The sequence below is a fragment of the Bactrocera tryoni genome, chromosome 1 (assembly GCF_016617805.1).
Source record: "Bactrocera tryoni isolate S06 chromosome 1, CSIRO_BtryS06_freeze2, whole genome shotgun sequence".
NCBI classification, from domain to species: domain Eukaryota; kingdom Metazoa; phylum Arthropoda; class Insecta; order Diptera; family Tephritidae; genus Bactrocera; species Bactrocera tryoni.
In genome coordinates, this window is record NC_052499.1 from 5431274 (window position 1) to 5451808 (window position 20535).

The 20535-nt window shown below is 38.0% G+C and overlaps 2 protein-coding genes across 4 annotated transcripts; both read right to left on the reverse strand.

Annotated features, from left to right (window-relative positions):
* Positions 1-2038: 2038 nt before the first annotated feature.
* Positions 2039-3597, reverse strand: LOC120766923. Its single transcript, XM_040092668.1, has 3 exons — positions 3344-3597; positions 2362-2737; positions 2039-2294 (listed from the first exon to the last, which is right to left on the reverse strand). Exons 1-3 carry the CDS (start codon positions 3527-3529, stop codon positions 2113-2115), a joined length of 744 nt encoding a protein of 247 aa, XP_039948602.1. The 5' UTR covers positions 3530-3597; the 3' UTR covers positions 2039-2112.
* A 2437-nt stretch (positions 3598-6034) lies between these two features.
* Positions 6035-20233, reverse strand: LOC120769980 (TATA-binding protein-associated factor 172). Of its 3 annotated transcripts, XM_040097059.1 has the most exons (15): positions 20129-20223; positions 19668-19846; positions 13886-14273; positions 12705-13401; positions 12188-12485; positions 11378-12116; positions 10443-11308; positions 9937-10066; positions 9378-9867; positions 9076-9306; positions 8664-9011; positions 8387-8600; positions 7078-8332; positions 6767-7007; positions 6260-6706 (listed from the first exon to the last, which is right to left on the reverse strand). In XM_040097059.1, the coding sequence occupies exons 3-15, from the start codon at positions 13894-13896 to the stop codon at positions 6260-6262; spliced, it is 5967 nt and encodes a 1988-aa protein (XP_039952993.1). In that variant the 5' UTR covers positions 13897-14273; positions 19668-19846; positions 20129-20223. The 3 variants fall into 3 exon arrangements, with proteins under 3 accessions (XP_039953001.1, XP_039952993.1, XP_039953010.1); XM_040097067.1 differs by having other exon boundaries at positions 6035-6706; positions 19668-20233; XM_040097076.1 differs by lacking the exon at positions 19668-19846.
* Positions 20234-20535: the final 302 nt, after the last annotated feature.

Genomic DNA, 20535 nt, shown 5'->3' on the forward strand with positions numbered 1-20535 from the left:
TGTCTGACGGAGTGTTTTGAAAAAAGAATGAAGCTATTGCTCGTCTTTCTTTAGCGGGGAATAACCCCTATCAAGATTTTTTCTTACAATATCACAGCTCGTGTGCACATATTGAAACGATTAAGGCCGAGAGATGCATTCAATAGCAGGAAGCACAAGCATAATAGATCAGCGCAGACTTCAGTTCTGCTTATAGTAAAAGAATTCCACAACGCATTATGAGCTCAAATATTTAAAAGTAGATAACTCAACACAGGTAACACATGCAAAACTATTAACAATAATAAAGTAATTAGTATTGCCATAAATTCTGTTACAAGGTTTACAATGCGACGACAAAAGTACGTACAAAAAAGTATCGTTAGTTTTTATTATATGTAATTTGTATGCAGTGTCTACATACATACATACTTATCTAAAATAATCTTGTGAGTGAGGGAGTTGTGTACAGATAGTGGTGGTTGCAGCAAGTGGCAACGAATGAGACACTCCACTCTCGTGTGGTGCGCATGCCGAAACACGTCCCATCGTTCAATAGTGCAGTTAAACTGGGAAGCATGCAGCCTAATTGAGCTCCGTGGGATCGTATATGTTCCTTGTTGGTCACTCGGTTGGAGTGGCACCACCTTGCCTGAACTCGTTACACGGCCATTGAGCCTATTGTCGCATTACTGCGTTATTATCATATGGATCACTATGAGACTTAAGGACTGAGCAGGTCTTAAAATGGCTCCAACTATTGCATGAGTTACATCTAATCGAAGAGGAATTATGGTGGGTTTTTTTGCACAAACGCAGCAGAAAAATTCAACCGGGCACGGGTTGGACTCAATGCCAGCACGAGGAGGAGGAGGAGGATACGGAGCAACCCTGCCGCTAGATGTTGCTCTAATGGTGACAATGTTAAGATGTTACTCAACGATCCAAACGGGGTTAGTTCGTCGAAATCACAGCCCTTGAGGCAATTCCGATATCCTAGAACCGGCTGCCTTGGGAATTGGAATTACGGGGATATACATATGATGAAATCAGCTCAGTGTTTACTTTCGCTTATTAGCAATGGAAAGGGAGCTAAAGAAAATCGCATAGCGGTGATTACTTAACATAAGTATTTAACAAAGCGTGGGTGAAGTTCGTGATCTACTCAGGAATCTTAATTATGTCAAGAATGTCTGTTTACCGTACTATTAACCGATTCTCCCAAATGTCAATAATGGATAATAGAAAGAGAAGTGGTCGTCCTCGTGTAGATCGAACCAATTTAACTGTGGCGAGCGCATTCGCTGATATCCCATTAGGAAACTGAAATTGATTCGATATATTCTCCACATGAAAGCCTACCGTCGATCAATTGGTCATCTTTTGGCAACGCGCTTGAAACAAATTGAGCTCTGCCAGCGGCTTCTTCAGTGGCACGCGGTCAATAGTCATGAAAGTGTTTTTTGTACAGAAAAACATTTCACTGTGGTATAAGTTTTTAATAGCAAAACGAGAAAATCTACGCAGAAACTATCATAAAAGTAAACAATAGCATTCTATGGGTTTGATATGGTCACCATGCTCCTGCGGTAATGGTTTCCTGTAAAGGTCTAACGGTTCTCACTTCTGTAAAACTGGGGTTTAAACTGGGCCAAATTTTACCTGGAGAATGTTTAAGCGTTCTCTTCGATTGGATTTTCCAGCAAGATTTTGTGTCAGCACACAAGGCAAAAGGAATCAATATTTCTGGTTTCATAACTGCAGACAATTATCCGTCGAGAAGTCCCGATTTGAATCCATTAGACTACAAATTGTGGGCAAAGTTGGAGAACATGACCTGTCGAATACGCAACAGAGGCTCGAAATATCTTTAATTCGAATAACGTCCTCAATACCAATAGGAACTGCGCGAGCTGCTATTGCTGAATGGTTGAATCTTTTGAGGGCTTGTGTTAAACAAAAGGGACCATTTCGAATATAATTTAGTACATCGCTCATTTAATATATCAAAACATTATTAAATAAAATTAACTTTATTAAAATATATATTATAGTTTAATTTTTGTAACGATCTGAACTTGTAACAGAACTTTTGGCAGGACATACGAGTACTTAGTCCTGATTTCCATTTATTTAGCCATAATCAGGTACCTCATCGTTGACATTGCCCTCCACTGTATGCACATCCGTACGGTAGACATTTGGAGGGTCTGTAGTTGGGAAAGCAATACTAATATCTGCGCAATTAACAAAGGTTTCCTGCGGTCCACAACCCAAAGCGCCTGTACCATTTCCACAAGGACCCCAGTTATTGCCTGAAATAGTGATAAGGCGGATATTCAATTAGGTCTTGCGACTGATTATCCTCGCTTTTGAGCTTACCACCGGTATAAGTCCAACGCAGCACACAATGCTCGCAATTCAATTGTTCGGGCCAAACGAGGTCTGCAACAATCAAGCCTCCTGTGCTACCAATATAAAGACGATTAGAGCCATCTACAAAACGTAGTGAATACTTTGCGAAACAGTTTTCGGACTCGTCACCAAATTCACTCAGATTGCAAAGATCAAAATGGAAGTAGCCCAAGTGATTAGTGGTGATGCGCACACCCACACTAGCTGTATAGGAGTCACGATATTCTTTGGTTATCACACCCGAACCACCATAATGACCGCCGATTTCGTTTGCTCGCGGCATGGACATTGCATAATTATCACCGCAAAGTCCACATTTACCATCGTTTTCTTCCCATTGCACCTAGAAAGATCGATCCGAGTAGAAGTATGAAATTTCAGCACTAAGATCAGAATGTAACTTATGTATATTCTGCTCGTGATTTATGAAAGTATGGAGCAGTAGTTACCTGTTGCTTTGTAGCGGCAGAAAATATATCCCAAGTAATTAGTAGGGATGCTGCCAAGTTAACAGTCCTTGACCCAGTTCGTTCAGGTTACGTATACTCGACTGTTACCTGTCGTGGCCGCGGATCGCAACTATGCAATCAAATTCAAAATAGTTTTTTGTCCATGATGAATATTTATTTGTGATAGTCTAATTGGAATTATTCGACAAATGAAGGGTCTTGAAATGTCTTCTGAATCTATCTTTAAATTTTCTCTTAAATAAATTATGTGAAATACACAGATGTCTTACTAACGGGTGCTGTTAACATAACGTGTTTATGTAATTTTTCATAAACAACCATAAAACACCTGTGCGACAGGTCTTTCTCAAATATGGAAAAAGTAGTGTTATTCAAAATATCGGCAACTAAACGAAGTAAAAATTACACTAAACTACACCCCACCTTACTTGATTTCTTTCATATAAGCCACTTAGCTTAGAATAAACTATTTTCCTTACCGTCATACCACCGCAATTCAATCCATTATCATCATAGTTGGTGGGCGCTGAAGAATTGTAGCGCCAGCGGGAAGAACGACCCGGCGGATCCAACATCATGCCATGTCCAGACACCAAACCGTTATAAATGCATGCAAAGCTAACGAGCGCGAAGCTATGGAGAAACCTCTGTTTGTAGAAAGACATCAGCGTGAAGTTCACGCAACCTATTGAAGAAACAAAAGAACCCGCGAACTGAATGTTTACGCTTTGGAGAATTAAGACAATAGTTGTGGAAGAGTACTTCTGAGACATATTTATACATGACAATAATTTTTATGAGGCCAATCACATTATCAGTGGCCCTTTGGCTGTTAATGCTGATAAAAAGCAAACAGTCGCTTATCAAAGGCATTGTGCTGCAATCCACGCTCTAGCTGGCAAGCATTGTGATGACATACATATACATACATATGTAGTATGTATGAAGATTGGTATGTTAGCGCTTGCAGAAAACATGTACTGCATGTTTTGCTACACGTTCGCCAGGTTTGATGCGTCCTACGAAAACACGATTTACGCAATAATAGCCTGCTTCATTGGAAATACCAAGTTAATTTATGAAGTTTAAAATTCCTCGAATGCTTATGTCATAGGTCTGTTACCGCAAAAGAAAGTACGTTTAATTTTTATACCCTGAACAGATTTCAACACCCAGAAGGACCATCAGAGACCCTATGATGTATATACTATTATATAAATGATCACCGTGATGAGCTCAGCCGACTTAGCCATCCTCGAATGTACGCCAACTTGTTCTCCAGTTCTTGAGATAACGGTGAACGATTGTTCAAACCAGCGTATATATAGCACCAATCAAACAGATCGATCAAAATCGATGCTTTTTATCAACTTTTAACTTATTAAAATATAGCACTGTGAAGGGTATCAAAGCTTCGGTGCAATCGAAATCAACCTTTTACCTGTTTTCCAATAAAATTTATAACGCTATTTCAAATTTGTTTTGTTTTTATTGTAATTTATTTTTTAATCCGCTTTTGCCACTCCAAAGTACAATCGAACCATGCACTATTTAAGGGGTTAGGGGTTAAAAAAATTTTTTCATTTTGCATTTTCGTTAAGTGTAATATCTTAAAAATATTCCCTGAAAATTTCACGTTGATCCGATAATTAGTTTTTGAGTTATTCGACAAATAACAAAGAGAGCTCGGCACTTCAAAGCGCTAGTGTGAAACTTTAAACGCGTTTTTCTCAAAACTATGTTTTTTGAACCGGTGACAACTGTAACTCGAAAACCGTTCAGTAGATTTTAATGAAATTTATGCAGCTTTTAGAATACATAATAAACTCGGGCCTGATCGAAGGATTTTTATTTTTTTGAAAATTTCCATTTTTTAAGACAAATTAAATGTTGATTCTTTCGCAAAAATTTAGAAAAAAATTTCCTGAGGCCGCCATTTTGTTAATTTTGAAAAAAAAAATCCTTCGATAAGGCCCGAGTTTATCTATTTATAAAACTATTTTTTTTTGTCCGATTGATTTTAGATGAATCTCCAAGGACTGTAAAATAACATGATTGAATAGCAAAACAAAAATACTGAAAACTCTCATTTTTTCGTGCCTCTGACTACCCCTAACCCCTTATAGAGATTATAAAAAAGAGCAGCGACAATTTTTTATGGAATATAATTAACAAAAAAAAAACAAACATTAAGAATTAAAAAATACAAATTTCTCATTACTTTTCAGATAACTAAAAAGGAGCACATTACAAGATTATTTTAGATTAGATATAGAAAAGAAAAGCAGCGAAAATTTCTTAAAATTATAGTTAACAAAAAATCATTAAAAATTAAAATACAAATTTTTCATAATTTTTTTAAATAAGTAAAAAGGAGCACATTAAAAGATTATATTTAGGACACTTAACTAGATTTTTGGAAATATTAGATTGATAATATCGGGTGATTTTTTAAGAGCTTGATAACTTTTTTAAAAAAAAAAACGCATAAAATTTGCAAAATCTCATCGGTTCTTTATTTGAAACGTTAGATTGGTTCATGACATTTACTTTTTGAAGATAATTTACATTTAAATGTTGACCGCGGCTGCGTCTTAGGTGGTCCATTCGGAAAGTCCAATTTTGGGCAACTTTTTCGAGCATTTCGGCCGGAATAGCCCGAATTTCTTCGGAAATGTTGTCTTCCAAAGCTGGAATAGTTGCTGGCTTATTTCTGTAGACTTTAGAAATGGAAGAACTGAACTTGGTTGACATGTGGTTTCAACAAGATGGCGCTACATGCCACACAGCTCGCGATTCTATGGCCATTTTGAGGGAAAACTTGGAGAACAATTCATCTCAAGAAATGGACCCGTAAGTTGGCCACCAAGATCATGCGATTTAACGCCTTTAGACTATTTTTTGTGGGGCTACGTCAAGTCTAAAGTCTACAGAAATAAGCCAGCAACTATTCCAGCTTTGGAAGACAACATTTCCGAAGAAATTCGGGCTATTCCGGCCGAAATGCTCGAAAAAGTTGCCCAAAATTGGACTTTCCGAATGGACCACCTAAGACGCAGCCGCGGTCAACATTTAAATGAAATTATCTTCAAAAAGTAAATGTCATGAACCAATCTAACGTTTCAAATAAAGAACCGATGAGATTTTGCAAATTTTATGCGTTTTTTTAAAAAAAAGTTATCAAGCTCTTAAAAAATCACCCGATAGTAAAAAAGCGGAAAAAATCTTAGAAACTAAACTATGTTCAAAATTCAGCGATTTCTATAAAAGTTGTTACTGCATTACGTCAATGTCTATTTCTGGAAGCATTAAATTTGAAATCAATGCATGTCGTATTTTATCATTTATAAATATATCCATTTCCTTTGTCCAAGTATGTTTTTTCTGTCACGAGCTCATTTTTTCAAACCCTGCACGAAATTGGACACATCATACTCTTCATCATACTGCTGTTCTGACCATAGCTCTGGTAGAGATTCAATGATAGCATTCATAGACATCTGACCACCACCGCTCGTATTCAACATTGGAGCACCACTTGATCCAGTTTTATCATTAACATTTGCGTTGAACAAGTCAAATAACTGACCCGTGCCCATCGTCTCCAACGACGCATTCTCTGAACTAACCACTGTATTCGCGGTGAGTATTTTGAACTTCTGCAGACCCATTATTTTTTCTTCGAGCGTTTTTTCAGTTATCAAACGATACACATTCACTACCTTTTTCTGGCCAATGCGATGAGCACGGTCCATGGCCTGTAGATCCTTCATTGGATTCCAATCATGCTCAACAAATATTACTGTATCTGCGCCAGTCAAATTTAAGCCGAGGCCACCAACCTTGTGTTAAAGCAACATATGAATATATTTAGGGGAAAACGTGATTGATTTCTTGCTTACCTGAGTGGTTAGTAGTAGCACATCGATACTCGGATCGGTGTTGAAGTTGTTTACAATTTGTTGTCTTAGGGATGCTGGCACGCTGCCATCCAGGCGCAAGTACGTAACGGACGGCAAGTGTTTGCGCAGCAAGTCATTCTCGACAATATTTAACATAGCTTTCAATTGACAGAAAATTAGCGCACGATGCTGACTGACCGATTCCGTCTGTACACCAATGCCGCAATCGAGCAATAATTGCCTAACCGCATAAGAAATGGATAATATTTTATTACGTAAATAACAATAGCTAATAAATATTAAATACTCACTTCAGTGCCGGTAATTTCGCCGAGTGTTCAATGTCATCCAGTGAGCTTTGCTGCTTCTGCAACTCCAACGTTATCTTCCCGTACTCTGAATGCTTTGGCGTCAGCACCAGTTTCGGATGATTGCATACGTTTTGTAGATAACGCAAATCATGGAAAATGTGCGCCTTTTTACTAATGCTGTCACTATCGCCCAAACTCTGCAGGCAATCCTTCCAATGAGAATTCAAATGTGTGCGACTGAAGTCCTCATACAAACGTTCTTGCAATGGGCTCAATTCGCACAATAAGTCTTGGGTTATTTTCGGTGGTAAATCAGTCAATACATCCTCCTTCACGCGTCTCAATAGGAATGGCAACACCTGCCGGTGTAATGCCTCCATTGCAAGAACGCCAGCTTCCTGCTCTTTTGAGGAGCTCTTGGAATCGCGAGAAGCAAGTATTGGTCGGCTGTAGCGTGCAATAAACTGCTTCTCAGTGCCAAGAAAACCGGGCATGAGAAAGTCAAAGAGTGACCACAGCTCCAGTACATTGTTTTGTATGGGAGTACCCGAAAGTATCAAACGATGCTTAGCTTTGAGCATCTTAATTGCTTTTGAACTTTTGGTTTTGCCATTCTTTATGATGTGTCCTTCATCCAGTACGCAATAGTTCCAGTGTATGGTACTGAAGAAATCTATATCTTTGCGTATTGTATCATATGATGCCACAACCAAGTTACATGCACCAATTTGGCACCGCAATTTTTCACGCCCAATGGGCAATCCCACGTAATGTAGTGGCCGCAAAATGTTCGACTTATGTATAAATTTTTCGACTTCATATACCCAATGACCAGTGAGTGTGGGTGGACAAATCACCAAGCTTGGCAGTGATGTGGCTTTGTCTACTTGACGTTGATAGTGATCGCCGGCGAGTATGCAAATCGTTTGCAATGTTTTTCCAAGGCCCATGTCATCGCAGAGTATTCCATGCAAATTGTATTTGTTAAGGAACCATAACCAATTCACGCCCGCCTGTTGGTATGAACGAAGCTCCACCGAAATTGTTACCGGAACTTTGTAGTCGGGTATACTTTTTGGCGTGAAAAGATAATCGAGAAATTCGCGATCGCGTATCTTACGCTGCTGCAATTCTGCAGAAGGAATCTCGTTTTTAATACATTTGCTGCGCGAATCTAATGGCATCAGCTGAATGAGTGTAGCGAAACAATGGGTGGCGAGCAGGCGCACAGATTCATCTGGGTCACTCATGCAACCTGATAAACAAAACACATTATACAAAAAAAATTTCAAAAGAGAGAGGCGCTTACCCAACAATGGGACGACTAGAAGCACGGTATAAGGCACAATACACAGCTGCAGCTTGTCTACCACACGTTCAATTGCTTCAATCGCACCCTGGCGCTGGATTACATTCTCAATGTTAACCAGCATGCCAAGTAGTACATCCAGCACAAAGTGAATGGTGCGCACCAAATCAGCTACTGCGAGGCCTGCAATACAGCGTGCAACCATGTGACGTACCTAATTCCCAATTAATAGAAGTCAATAAATTGAGTAAATTAAGTTTCAACAAACACAACTTACCGCCTTCAAGGGATGCGTGATGAGAACACTGAAATGTGGAAGTAACGCGAACAGCCGCTTGAGCACTTCGTCTTTTGCTGAAGCATCGCTCGCAAAGTGTAAAAAGTGTGGCGCTGCAATTTCGATCAACTGCAGTGATGTGATGATATCATTTGTTTGGACTAAATCTAAGGGTACATTCGATAAAAGATCCATATTTGGATAATTGTTTATGAACTGTTCAATTTTAGTAAAGAGAATATGTTGGAAAACTGGTATCTTTGAGAAAATATCCATCTTAAAGCCTAGGCAAATCTTCGATATGGCACATGAGGCACCCATGCGCTGAATGCGATTATGCTTCACTTCCTGGGAGAATTATAATTGGGTAAAATACAAGTCAAACCACAGATTTAGTTTAAAAGGCACTTACTACCGCATTTACAGCATTGGTGCCATTTTCCGCTGTGACAAGCGCTTCATTTAGTGGCGGCCTGCCTGGTCCACGAGGAGCACTGGCAGCAACGCTACGGTTACCAGTACCACCAATTTGTATATTATTTTGTTGAAGACTTAAAGTTAAAATGCCATAATATACACAATTGTTTGTGACTGCTGCCGACTCAGGCAAGGGAGTTTGTTTCAATGTCAATGGGCTTAAAATCTAAGTCATGTGAAATGTATAAATGTACATTAGATTATGCGGAATTTTCACAATCAATTGGCGTTACTCACAATTTTCGGTGTAAACTGAGGATCGCTCCTCAGTAGCGTACATAAGTTAGTAAGTATTTTACTATTGGGACTAGGATTTCTATCACACACTTGATGCATTAGCTGTACTAGGAACTCCGCCGAAAGATTTTGCAACAACTCGCACTCTTCCCGTTTTATTGATTCCATGAGCGGTTTAACTATCGGATTAAGTTTCTCCGGCAGGCATTGCATACCTACAATGGCAGCAGCTAATGCCGCTTGTGCGCTTATGTTGTAGGCGCACTGCTCTGCTGTAGTCTGCGCAAAAGAGTTTTGTAAACCGCGCCTGCGCTCTTCGAGTGTTTCCAACAATTTCGGCTTTAGCGCATATTGATGCAAACCCTCTGTGAGAGTGGTGGCAATGGCTTCAATTTGATCCAATGTGAGGACGCGCGCATTGTTGAAATCGTTTATGACAATTTTATATTGTTTTAGTGTGGCAATGAGATCATGAGCCTCTTGATGAAGTCTAAGTGAAATAATTTTTTTGCTATCATACATAAACACTTCGTTTTACTATTTGTATTAATTAAAATACCTCGTAAATGAAATGGCTACTTCGTCATAATATACATACTCCATGACACATGTGAGGAGTTTTTCAGCCAGTTTGGGTGCAGCCATGTGCATTGATGGGTCCAGTTGCGCCCAGAAAGCAATGATTAGACCTATAACACAGTGTTTGTAAGAAATATAAATAAAATAAGAAAAAAACGTTAGCATAGGCTTTTCCCGAAGCAATAATAGCTTACATTTTTTATAGCAAAAAATTATATAAACCGATCTTTATATTGATGTTCATCGGTCAGTTTGTATAACAGCAATATGCTGAACAATTACTTCGGTTATTATACCGTTGCATCGCCAAATAATTTTTTTTTATAATAAAACGGACATGACTAAATCGACCCAGCGCGTCAGTTATATACATTTTATAGACATAAATTTTTATAAGTTATCCGACATTTCCTTCTGGGTGCTACAAGCTTCGTAGTAAACTTAATATACAAGCATAAATATTATTGAATCACCAATAAAGCTTACCACACACAATACGCTGCACTGCTGACCGTGAATTTAAATGACCTAACAGAACTTTGGTATAACAGTCCATCGGTGATTCCATATTAGCTGTGTACGCCACACCGGGAGCAGGTTGCACTAGATATTTGGAAAGTGCGCCCAGTACTCGAGCTGCTAGTACACGAGCTCGGATCACATTCCGTTCACGCACTTCCAGAGGTGTCCCTTCACTGCCACCAAGGAAATACCTTTGCGTTGCGGGTGTGGAGTCAGCACCTAAGTCGTCCGTAACGCGTTGTGTACGTCGACGGGGTGTTGCAGGCGAGTTTCCCTCAGCTGACATAGCTGCAAGACTTTGTGCTGCTGCTGTGGTATGTATTAGTATAGAGGAATCGAAGGCTAATCGCGCTGGCTGCATGGCTAAGCAAATCCACGACGACACGATAGGGCAGGCTGCATGAAGCAGTGCTCCCAAATCAGCGTTAAACAAGAGATTGTTCCATACTTTGCACGACATCTCTTGTATATCGGGCTGAGGTTCGACTAGAATACGTTCATAGATGAAACGTAGGGCATCCTGCAAAAGTTTCCACTGCCAATCGATGACACCCAAATTTAAATTCAATTTTTTCGAGTCGAAATTAATGGCAATTGTAGCGGTTTCATCACTTGAAGATCCCTTATTCGACGTAATTACACCATTGCCATTATTAATGGAAGCTGAACTTGCGGTGGGCACAACGATGGTCGTAGCTTCAAGCTTCTCTTTACTTAGATTGCTGGCAGTGAGTGTTTGAAGGGTAAGCAAAGTAGACTTGCGCACCGAACTGGTGCTGTGCGAAAGGAAGGGCCACAGTCGTGGTATCAAAGTAGACATTGGTTCCATTCTTTTGAAAATAAAGACAAATATAAAACATATAATGAAATCATAAATTAAGACCATGAAAAGCACTCACTGTATCCAAGAGCCGGCATTTGGCAAGCACAAAATCGCAGCTAGCAATCCCATGAAGCTGTTACACGCACTTGTTAATTCATCCTGATCTAATAGTAGATCCCACAGCATCTTCACAATCGACGACACCTGCACAGGATTCAGCAATTTCGGTAGCCAGGTGGCGATCGGTATTAAAGTCGACGCAGCAACAGCGCCTACATCGTCGACTACATCGAACAGCGCCAGCAGTATATTACTTATGGTTTGCGGCACGTAAATCGGCAATAGATCTTCACGTACCACAAAAACATATTTCAAGCCTAGCAGCCCACCGTGACGCACTTCCCATTCCTTTTGTTTTACCAATTTCATCAATAGTTGCACGATTTGATGCACCTGCTCGGCATGCATGTCTTTGACGATGGTACCCAAAACTTGTGCACATGTTTCGCGTACTGGGGCTACCACTTGGTCGGATACAAAATCGCCGAAGCGATCTAAGCAAAGTACGCAGAGCAAGCGCAAGGCTGCATCCTCCATCCAGAGATTATGATGCTGCTGTATTTCCTCGCGTGACATACCGATTGCCTTACCAGCACCGTTGGAGTGATTGTTAATTAGTTCACGCAATGCAGTAGCAGCGCCGTGACGTACCTCCCATCGTGGATTGAAGAGATCAACGTATAGGCGAGCACAAAAATTTTCCAAGGGCCAACTGACGGCATCCACCCACATGCCAGTCGCATCCGGAACGGGATCTAATAATGTATATAAAAAAATCATTATGTATCACAACAATATTTGCTCTATTTTGTTTAGCAACACCAACCATTCAAGGTGTAGAAAACCTCTTGTCGTTGCAGCGAATCAGCTTTCATTTTCTTGTGCTCCGGTTCATCGCTCACACTGGAACTATTCTTGCAGGTACCCAAACCGCTACTTGTACTGCTATTGCTGCGACTAAGACTATTAACGGTTGCGCTGGCACAACCGCCACTGGTTGTGATACTAATATTTTGTCGCGCTTTTCGTTTGGCTCGATTCATTTCTCGACAACTCAATTGTTGCCCATTGGAAGGAATTAGATGTGAATTGGGCTTTATGTTCAATATGTCTTCAACGGGCACCTACCGAAAACAAGAAAATATAATGATTTGACAGTGGACAGTGGAAAAAGATTTACTTTAAAATTTTATATACATATTTGCTTTTAAGAATCAACCAAAACAAAAAAAAAACAAGAAAAAAGATTAACTTCGGTTGTACCTAAGCTGGAATACCCTTTACAAATAAAAAATTTCTACTACCGATCTAAGCAATATATTTGGATATTGTAACATACATACCTTCTCATCATTGGCATTGTAAGAACTGCCATTATTAGAAGGCATGACATCCTCATCGGTAATCATGTCCATTAAATTAACGCCCAATTTAGACGCCTGTGTCAGACCTAGTTTCTCATTCAACAGTGCACGTTGGCGACTCAATCTCTCTGAAGCTGTGGCATTAGCATTTACCGCGCCTTCACTTGTCGACTTCGTCACATCACTTGCATTCAAATCGAATTCAATGCCCTCGGAGCCGATAAGACGTGCGCCTTTATGTAATATTTGCTCCAAATCAAATTCCGCAAAAGATAACAGGCGTTCACGCTGCTGCGCATCACGACTAGAGCTTTGTTCACTGGATGTTGTGGCGGTCGTGGCTACCGACTGGCAGCTGTCATCCTCACCACCGCCAGTGGTGGAGCCTAAAGCTGACTCGTCGTCTATATCCTTCTCTTTCTTAATGACCTCACGCTTTATGGTTGCATATAACTCCGGCTTCCAAGCGGGCACATTTTGCAAAATCGCTTCGACAGCTTGTGAGGCAGCTATACGCGTATCCCACGAAGTGCTGTGCAAATAGCCAATTAGACGGTTCAACAACGCATGCAGCTCGTGTGGGTATAACTTCTGCACTTCTCCGATTTGTTTCGCTGCAGCACGACGCGTCACCGCTGATGACCCAGACTCCAACAATATAAAGAGGCGATCCAGCCTACATTTGGTTATAAAAGAAATTGATTAAAAATACAAGTGACGATTTCAATATAAAGCAGAGAAATTATAGTGTAGTGAAACATACAGCACAGATAAATATATGTGACCTGGTCTACGAAAAGGGAGCTAACGTGCGAAAACTAGTTTTTTCCTGGGAAAAGCTGTAAAAAATAATCGTCAGTTTCTCGTTATCTCATTAATTGTTCTCCTTTTTTTTGACACCTAAGCCCCCTTTCCGTAGACCAGGTCACATATGATTAAATTAGGTATATTTTAGGTTAGTTCCATTTTCATATTTTATGTAATGTGTATACATACTTTCATATATATATACTTGTATGACGTACGTACTGATCTGAGCATGGTGTTACACGTCAGAAATATTCATATTTAAGTTTGCACAGTTGCTGGCTTTGTATGCGAATTTCTATTTTTGTATAGTATACAGTATGTTTTAAAAGCTGTTTCTGAGGAGTACTTACCGAGATGTCATTGTTCCCTCTTTTTTTTGTTTTTGTGAGGATTGTGCGGAGTCGCTAGCTTATTTCTGTATTACTGTTAATGTCACAGCAAAAACTACTCGATTTTATTGGTCTATACTTCGGCAAATAGCTTGTGTTGGTTCGTTATAGCGATAATTTCAAATTCCCCTAAGACGTTCTTTGGTTTTTGGCCAGCCTTTATATTATTTATTTTGTATTTATTTATGTGCATGTGCATATGTTTGTATATGTCTGCAGGGCAAAGTAAATATTCATGTTTATTCAGCTGCAGGAAAATGTATGTCCATACAATTGGTATATGCCAATTCGATTCGGCGGCGTTGATCGCAGATGACTTATTTTCTTATCCTCGTTCTTGTGTTATAATCTGCAATATAAGAAAAGTTTCTAAATTTCGAGTAAAGTCAATTTGAACAAAAACATTATAGTGAGATATTTAAAACATTCCTTAATGATGACTGTGGTCAAACACAAGAAAATTTCGTAGAATCTTTGAGTTACTTTAGAAGCTATTGTTATCAAAACGTTTAAAAGCCGCCGAATACATTCAAAAGCGAGAAAAATGTGTGCCATATGAATTGAATTAAAAGACGTTGAAAGACTATATCGTATGTCAGAAATGGTGCCTGCATGGTATTGTGACTGGTGATGAAAAATGGATGCATTGCGACAACCCTATACGTATAAAATTATATTTGAAACCTGGCTAACTAGCCATTTCAACGGCAAAAAAGAATATGCATGACGCAAAGTTAATACTCTGCATTCAGTGGAATCAAAAGGACGTGCTGTAATATGAGCTTTAACAATATATGTAGCATGATGAAACAATTGAATTCAAGCGAACATTGCCGAAAAATACTCTAAATTTGCGATAAGTCAAAGGACAATATTTTTATATTATCACAATGCTCCATCTCATTCTTCTAGACCCGTTAAAAATTATTTGGAAAATAACGGCTGAGAAGTTTTGCCTCACCCACCTTATAGCGTAGACCTTGCACCTTCGGACTACCATTTTAATTGTCGAAGCACTTTTGCCACTTTGATTGAAGAATCTTCAAAATATTCGTTCGATGTTTTAAGTGCTCAAAATGCAATGTTGAAGAGATATTCGCCTTCGGTGGTTGGTTCTCCTGAATCAGAGAAAGACATCTGGCAAAGAAATGGTTGTGTACCACTCAGAATTTACTGTTTTGCGTTGTTCCAGTGGCTCGGCTCATTTTGAAAAATGCTGTTCACTTTCGGGCTCTTACTTATAAATTCCCGTTTCATCACCTGTTGTGATAGATGTGTTTCGAAGCACAAATTGTGTGAGATCCAACTAAAAAAAATTTTTCTATATTGAAATGGTCATGTCAAGTCCCACTAATACCTATATTTATGTAAATTTTACGATAGGCCAATCTTGCAATACCATTTTGCACGAAATTCGTCTTGCAGTGACCAAAAAAGGGCAACAGAGCTCATATGTGAAAACAACTTGAGTATGAATAATCAAATCTAATCTAATGAATAACATCGAAAATATCTAATTTTACAATACAGTTGTGAATTCCCAGATTGTAACACTGGGGTCGCAAATCCCGAAATATAAAAGGCAACCTACATACATATGTATGTAATTTACAGTTCCTGATGCCGTAGCTGAGAATATACACGAAGACAATGGAGATCAAGATCGTAAATTGAAAGCGTACAAAATACAGCTTGTGCAAGAACTAAAGCCGTTCGACTTTTCCAAGCGAAGTTGCTTCGCTATATGGACTCTTGAAAAGTTCCATAAAGACGTTTTCGAGCCAAATTTTATTCCGCCATGAGGCCCATTTCTGGTTCAATGGGCATATAAACAAGCAATATTGCCGCATTTGGGACGAAGAACAAGCTGAAGATATTCAAGAATAATCAGTCCTTATGTCATCAAAAATGATGCCTGGAGAAATTGTCATAATAACCGACTATTTGATGCCTGAAATTGAAGCTCGTGATCTCGACGACATTTGGTTTCAACAAGACGGCGCTACTTCCCACACATCGCATCAATCAATGGATTTATTGAAAGAACATTTCGGTGAGCAGATAATTTCACGTTTTGGGCTGGTCGAGTGGCCACCAAGATCGTGTTATATCACATCGTTAGACTTTTTCCTGTGGGAATTCCGCTTTGATTCAGTCCTCGGAGCAAAACATCACGCGTGTCATTCGCCAGTTGCCAATCGAATTGCTCAAACGAGTCATCGAAAATTGGACTCAACGGATGGACCATCTTTAAAATAGTAATGAACCTCTAAATGGATCATCCTTTACCATGTTGCACACTTAATCACGTAATTTGAGCTGTTGAGTAGATTATCTCAAGGTCATAAAAAGTTACACGTATTAATCTCGTCACAGAGGAGATTCAAAGCTAATCTAATCTAATAGAAATCTCACTGTGCGACTATGATTTAGCGCCATCTGTTTGTCAGTAGGAAATCTGTAAAAGCTGATTTAGACACTGGTTGACACTGCCAAAGTGAAAATATTAAAAAAGAAAATTAAATTAAATTAAATTAAACAAGTAAAATTAAATTCGACCAACAAATAAAATTAAATTAAACAATCAAATAAAATTAAATTAAAGAAACATCAAGTAAATAAGTGAAAATTGCAGAAATTAACAAGTAAGGAAGGGCTAAGTTCGGGAGCAACCAGACATTTTATACTCTTGCAACTTGCAAGAATCAAAGCCGCGATAATACTTTAAGGTGTAAAACCAATCAGAGTAAAGTCAGCCGGATGTTCGAATATCCTGAAATTAGTTATCTAGGGGCTAAGCCAAGTTTTCAATCAAATTTATCTATTTTAGGCAAAAAGATACACTGTTATGAGTAAAACACGCTGTCTTATTTTCCTTGGAATACTCACATATTGGGCGATATATGGGTACAAGGTCACCGGAAGTTCGAAAATCTTTATAATAAGTACATGGGTGCCAAGGGAAGTATTGGTCCGGTTCAATCCATTTTTGGAAACCAGACATACCATTTTAAGAGAATTATCTCTTAATTTCTGTTATATACAATACCCCACAGTGTCTTCTTGATTTATGTATTGGAAACTGAACGAAACAAGTGAAATTTAAAATTGTGCTATGGGTGGTTGTTGTCCGATTTTGTCTATTTTCACAATTTTACATAAGAATGTAAGAAGAATGCCACGGACCAAATTTTGTCAGTTGGTCGGGTCCCGAGATATGGGATTCCCACACCTGCCCCCATAAGGCTCTCTCATACCATTTTGGTGGTAAACTTTAAGGCCTCTGGCATATTTGGTTATGGATTTATCACGCCCCTTGCGACTGCGATTCTCTGTACCAAATTTCAGCTTTATATCCTCATTTAGTGCTTAGTTTATATGTTTTCGGTTAATGGCGATTAATGGAGCAGTAGTGGTCCGATTACGCCCATCTACGAATTAGATTTTTTTGTACTAAGGAACCTACATACCAAGTTTCATCGAGATATCTCAATTTTTACCCAAGTTACAGCTTGCACGGACGGACGAACAGACAGACAGTCAACCGGAACCCTATATCTATCTAGCTTAGTTTAAGGAGATACGTACAACCGTTAGGTGAACAAAACTAGAATACTCTGTAGCAACTGGTTGCAAGAGTATAAAAAAGAGTAATGTGAAGTGTGGCAGCCGAAGCCCCTAGAAGCCGATAGAGTTGTGGCGAGAAACAATGGCACAGCTTCGATCATCGGCTAGTCAAAAACAACTGTTTTATAAATCTCCAACAGCAGTGTGAACAGCCTGGATTCGTGAATAGATTAAATGTTATATAATCACTTTAAATTTTTGGTGGGACCATGGAGTAAAGTTAAGGATTTATTATATCGCTTAGTAGACGTTTTGACGCGAATTCCTTTTAATTATCACAATATTTGATTGCGAAACGACAAGGCTGATTCGGAGATTTCCACAACATTTATTGATTAATGTTATTATCTTATTTACGTCCAAATGTACATACGTACGTAGAATGGAAACATAAAATAGGAATGAAAAACTTAGATTATTTTCGATTCCTCTGGCATATGTGCAATTATACATACAAATATATAGTAAATATGTATATGTAGCTTCACAGCTTCAGAGCACAAAACACAAACTAAAACCAAGTACCAATATGTTTTACTTATACATAGAAGTAGTAATCTTCTCCATTGCGTTATCAGCCGGAAATGCATGGTCTAGAAGTCGATTTATTTTTATTTTACTTGAATGGGCATATGAAAAGAAAACACAAAATATAATATAAATGCTAAAAATCGATCCAACAACATACATATTCAAAGGGATGTAAAAATACAGTGGAGTTAAAGAACTATGATTATATTGTTGGTGGAATAATATTTACTTTTTAAGGGTGGAGTGGGAGTAAAGCTTTTTTCCATTTTTTTTTTGTCTTAAATGAAAGCATTATCTAAATTTTTAAAATTTTAAGACCATTTCTGTACATTTCGAGGTAACGCCGGATACATAATTTTCCAATTTGTTAATATTTCCCAATTTTTTCTTAAAACGCTCCAGAGTAATTCCTCCCATTGTCATATTACAATGTGACACGAGTTTTTAAAACATGCTTCAAAAAAATATATGTACATATGTATATAAAAATGTTTTTTTTTGAAAGAAATTAAGCTTAAAATACGAGCAGCAGAAAAGATATCTGTATATAATTAATCAGGATAACTTCCTCCATCAGCAAAAACTCATATAAACCGCGGATTTGTCGATTCCTATTCAAAATACAAATTTTCGGTAAAAAAAAAACTGTGCATTAAAAGAAAATATCGACGATGCATAGAAACATGACAACATTCGGCAATGTATCAAATAAAAACGTGGATACGCCGAAAGATAACTTCTTTGTTTGCATGTTAAATAATAAATTAATTTTAAGTGTTAGTTTCTTTTGAAACTTCCAATCTAAATTTGTGATGATCCGTACAATTACTCAAGTTATCAGTTTTCTCAGAACAATCTGAAGAGTCGCCTTTGCTCCTTTTTATTCAGCATTCATACATACCCGCAGTGTCAACAAATGATGTGGTTTTAATTCGCAAGTGGTTATCAAATGTTGATGTTTCTACGTAAAAGCATTTATTAGTGTAAAATTCTTGTTAGAATATAATGTTAAAGGGAGAACTTGTAAAAATTATCAAAACGTACATATGTACATATGTATGTGCTACGTACAAAAATTTAAATTTAAGGCAGATGACTGAATGGCTTTATTGATGTGATAAGACATTTTTTCAATATTCATATTTTTCATATTCCAGATTCTCCAAATTAAGTAAATATTCATACATAGTTGTCGCTGCCTTTTGGGTTTTAAGATATTTTCATTTAAACTTTAAAAATTCCACTACCTAAAGTGCATATTTCTCCGATTTATAATGAATTTGATACTTATATTTTTTACTTTTATATCCACTAACATCCACTAACACTTTACTAATTAATTTCTACTCATTTATTTTATATTAAATTGTTTAAAAATTACTTTTACGCAATATTTTAACCCCGATGATGCTATTCTAAATCAAAGCCTATTAAAGATTCTCTAGAGTATTTCGGGCACTTATTTATAATTTAAATATTTTATTTATAAAAATTTGTAACACTAATTTGGCCGGTATTGTGCATTACGTAGTCAAAGTTCTCATTACTGGTGCATTTGACTGACACCGTGACGTCAGCGACTTACCTTGGTGATGCTCTCTTTTTCTCTATTTTGCTGTTAGCTGAGCGCGCTGCTTCCATTAACGTTCTAATTTCTTCACCTCGTTTTCACACAACTCTCCTGTATATTCCTTTGTTTTTCCGTTCTTATTTAACGCCTTTAATATATTAATGAAACCCGAAATTCATTATTCCTACAAGTACCTATTGGAAAGTACTTTATTGCTTTCTTATAACCCAATTTTGTATAAAATTTGCACATTCACTATTTCATTCTGCCCTATTCTCCAAATTGAAAATACAGTTCTGCCTGCTTCGCTGCCTCAGTTCGCTTCATTCGATTTTTCATTTATTCGTGGCTGCTCCACATCAACTTCTCACATTTATTTGCACTTTAAGCTATCAATAAATCACCTCAGATGCATATATTTTCCGCTTATAACTTCATATTATTATTTATAAATGCATATAATTATCAGCAATTACCATTTTCTCAACGCTTTAATTTAACATTTGGTTTTTCACTATACACATCCACTTTTTCACTATTTTTTTCCGATTTTTTTATTTTTCCTGGGAAAGCCATCTTGTCGAACGCTCAAATTTATACTGTCAGCGTTTCTTGATTGGATGGGCGATTTATTGCAGCCCAACGTCGTTGTTGCCGTCGTTTTGCGTGCTCTGCTACAAATCGCTGCTGTCAAACAACAGGGTTGATAAAAAAAACACATCTAATGTGAAAAAATCTCAACTTATACAAATAAATTACCATCGGATTTATCAACAAAAACAAATTATTTCAATATGTAATAATAAGTTATTAAAATTTAGTTTCTGCATAAGTGCAATCATCTAAACGATTTCTTTAGAGTTTAAAGGTACCGGGCAGTGCC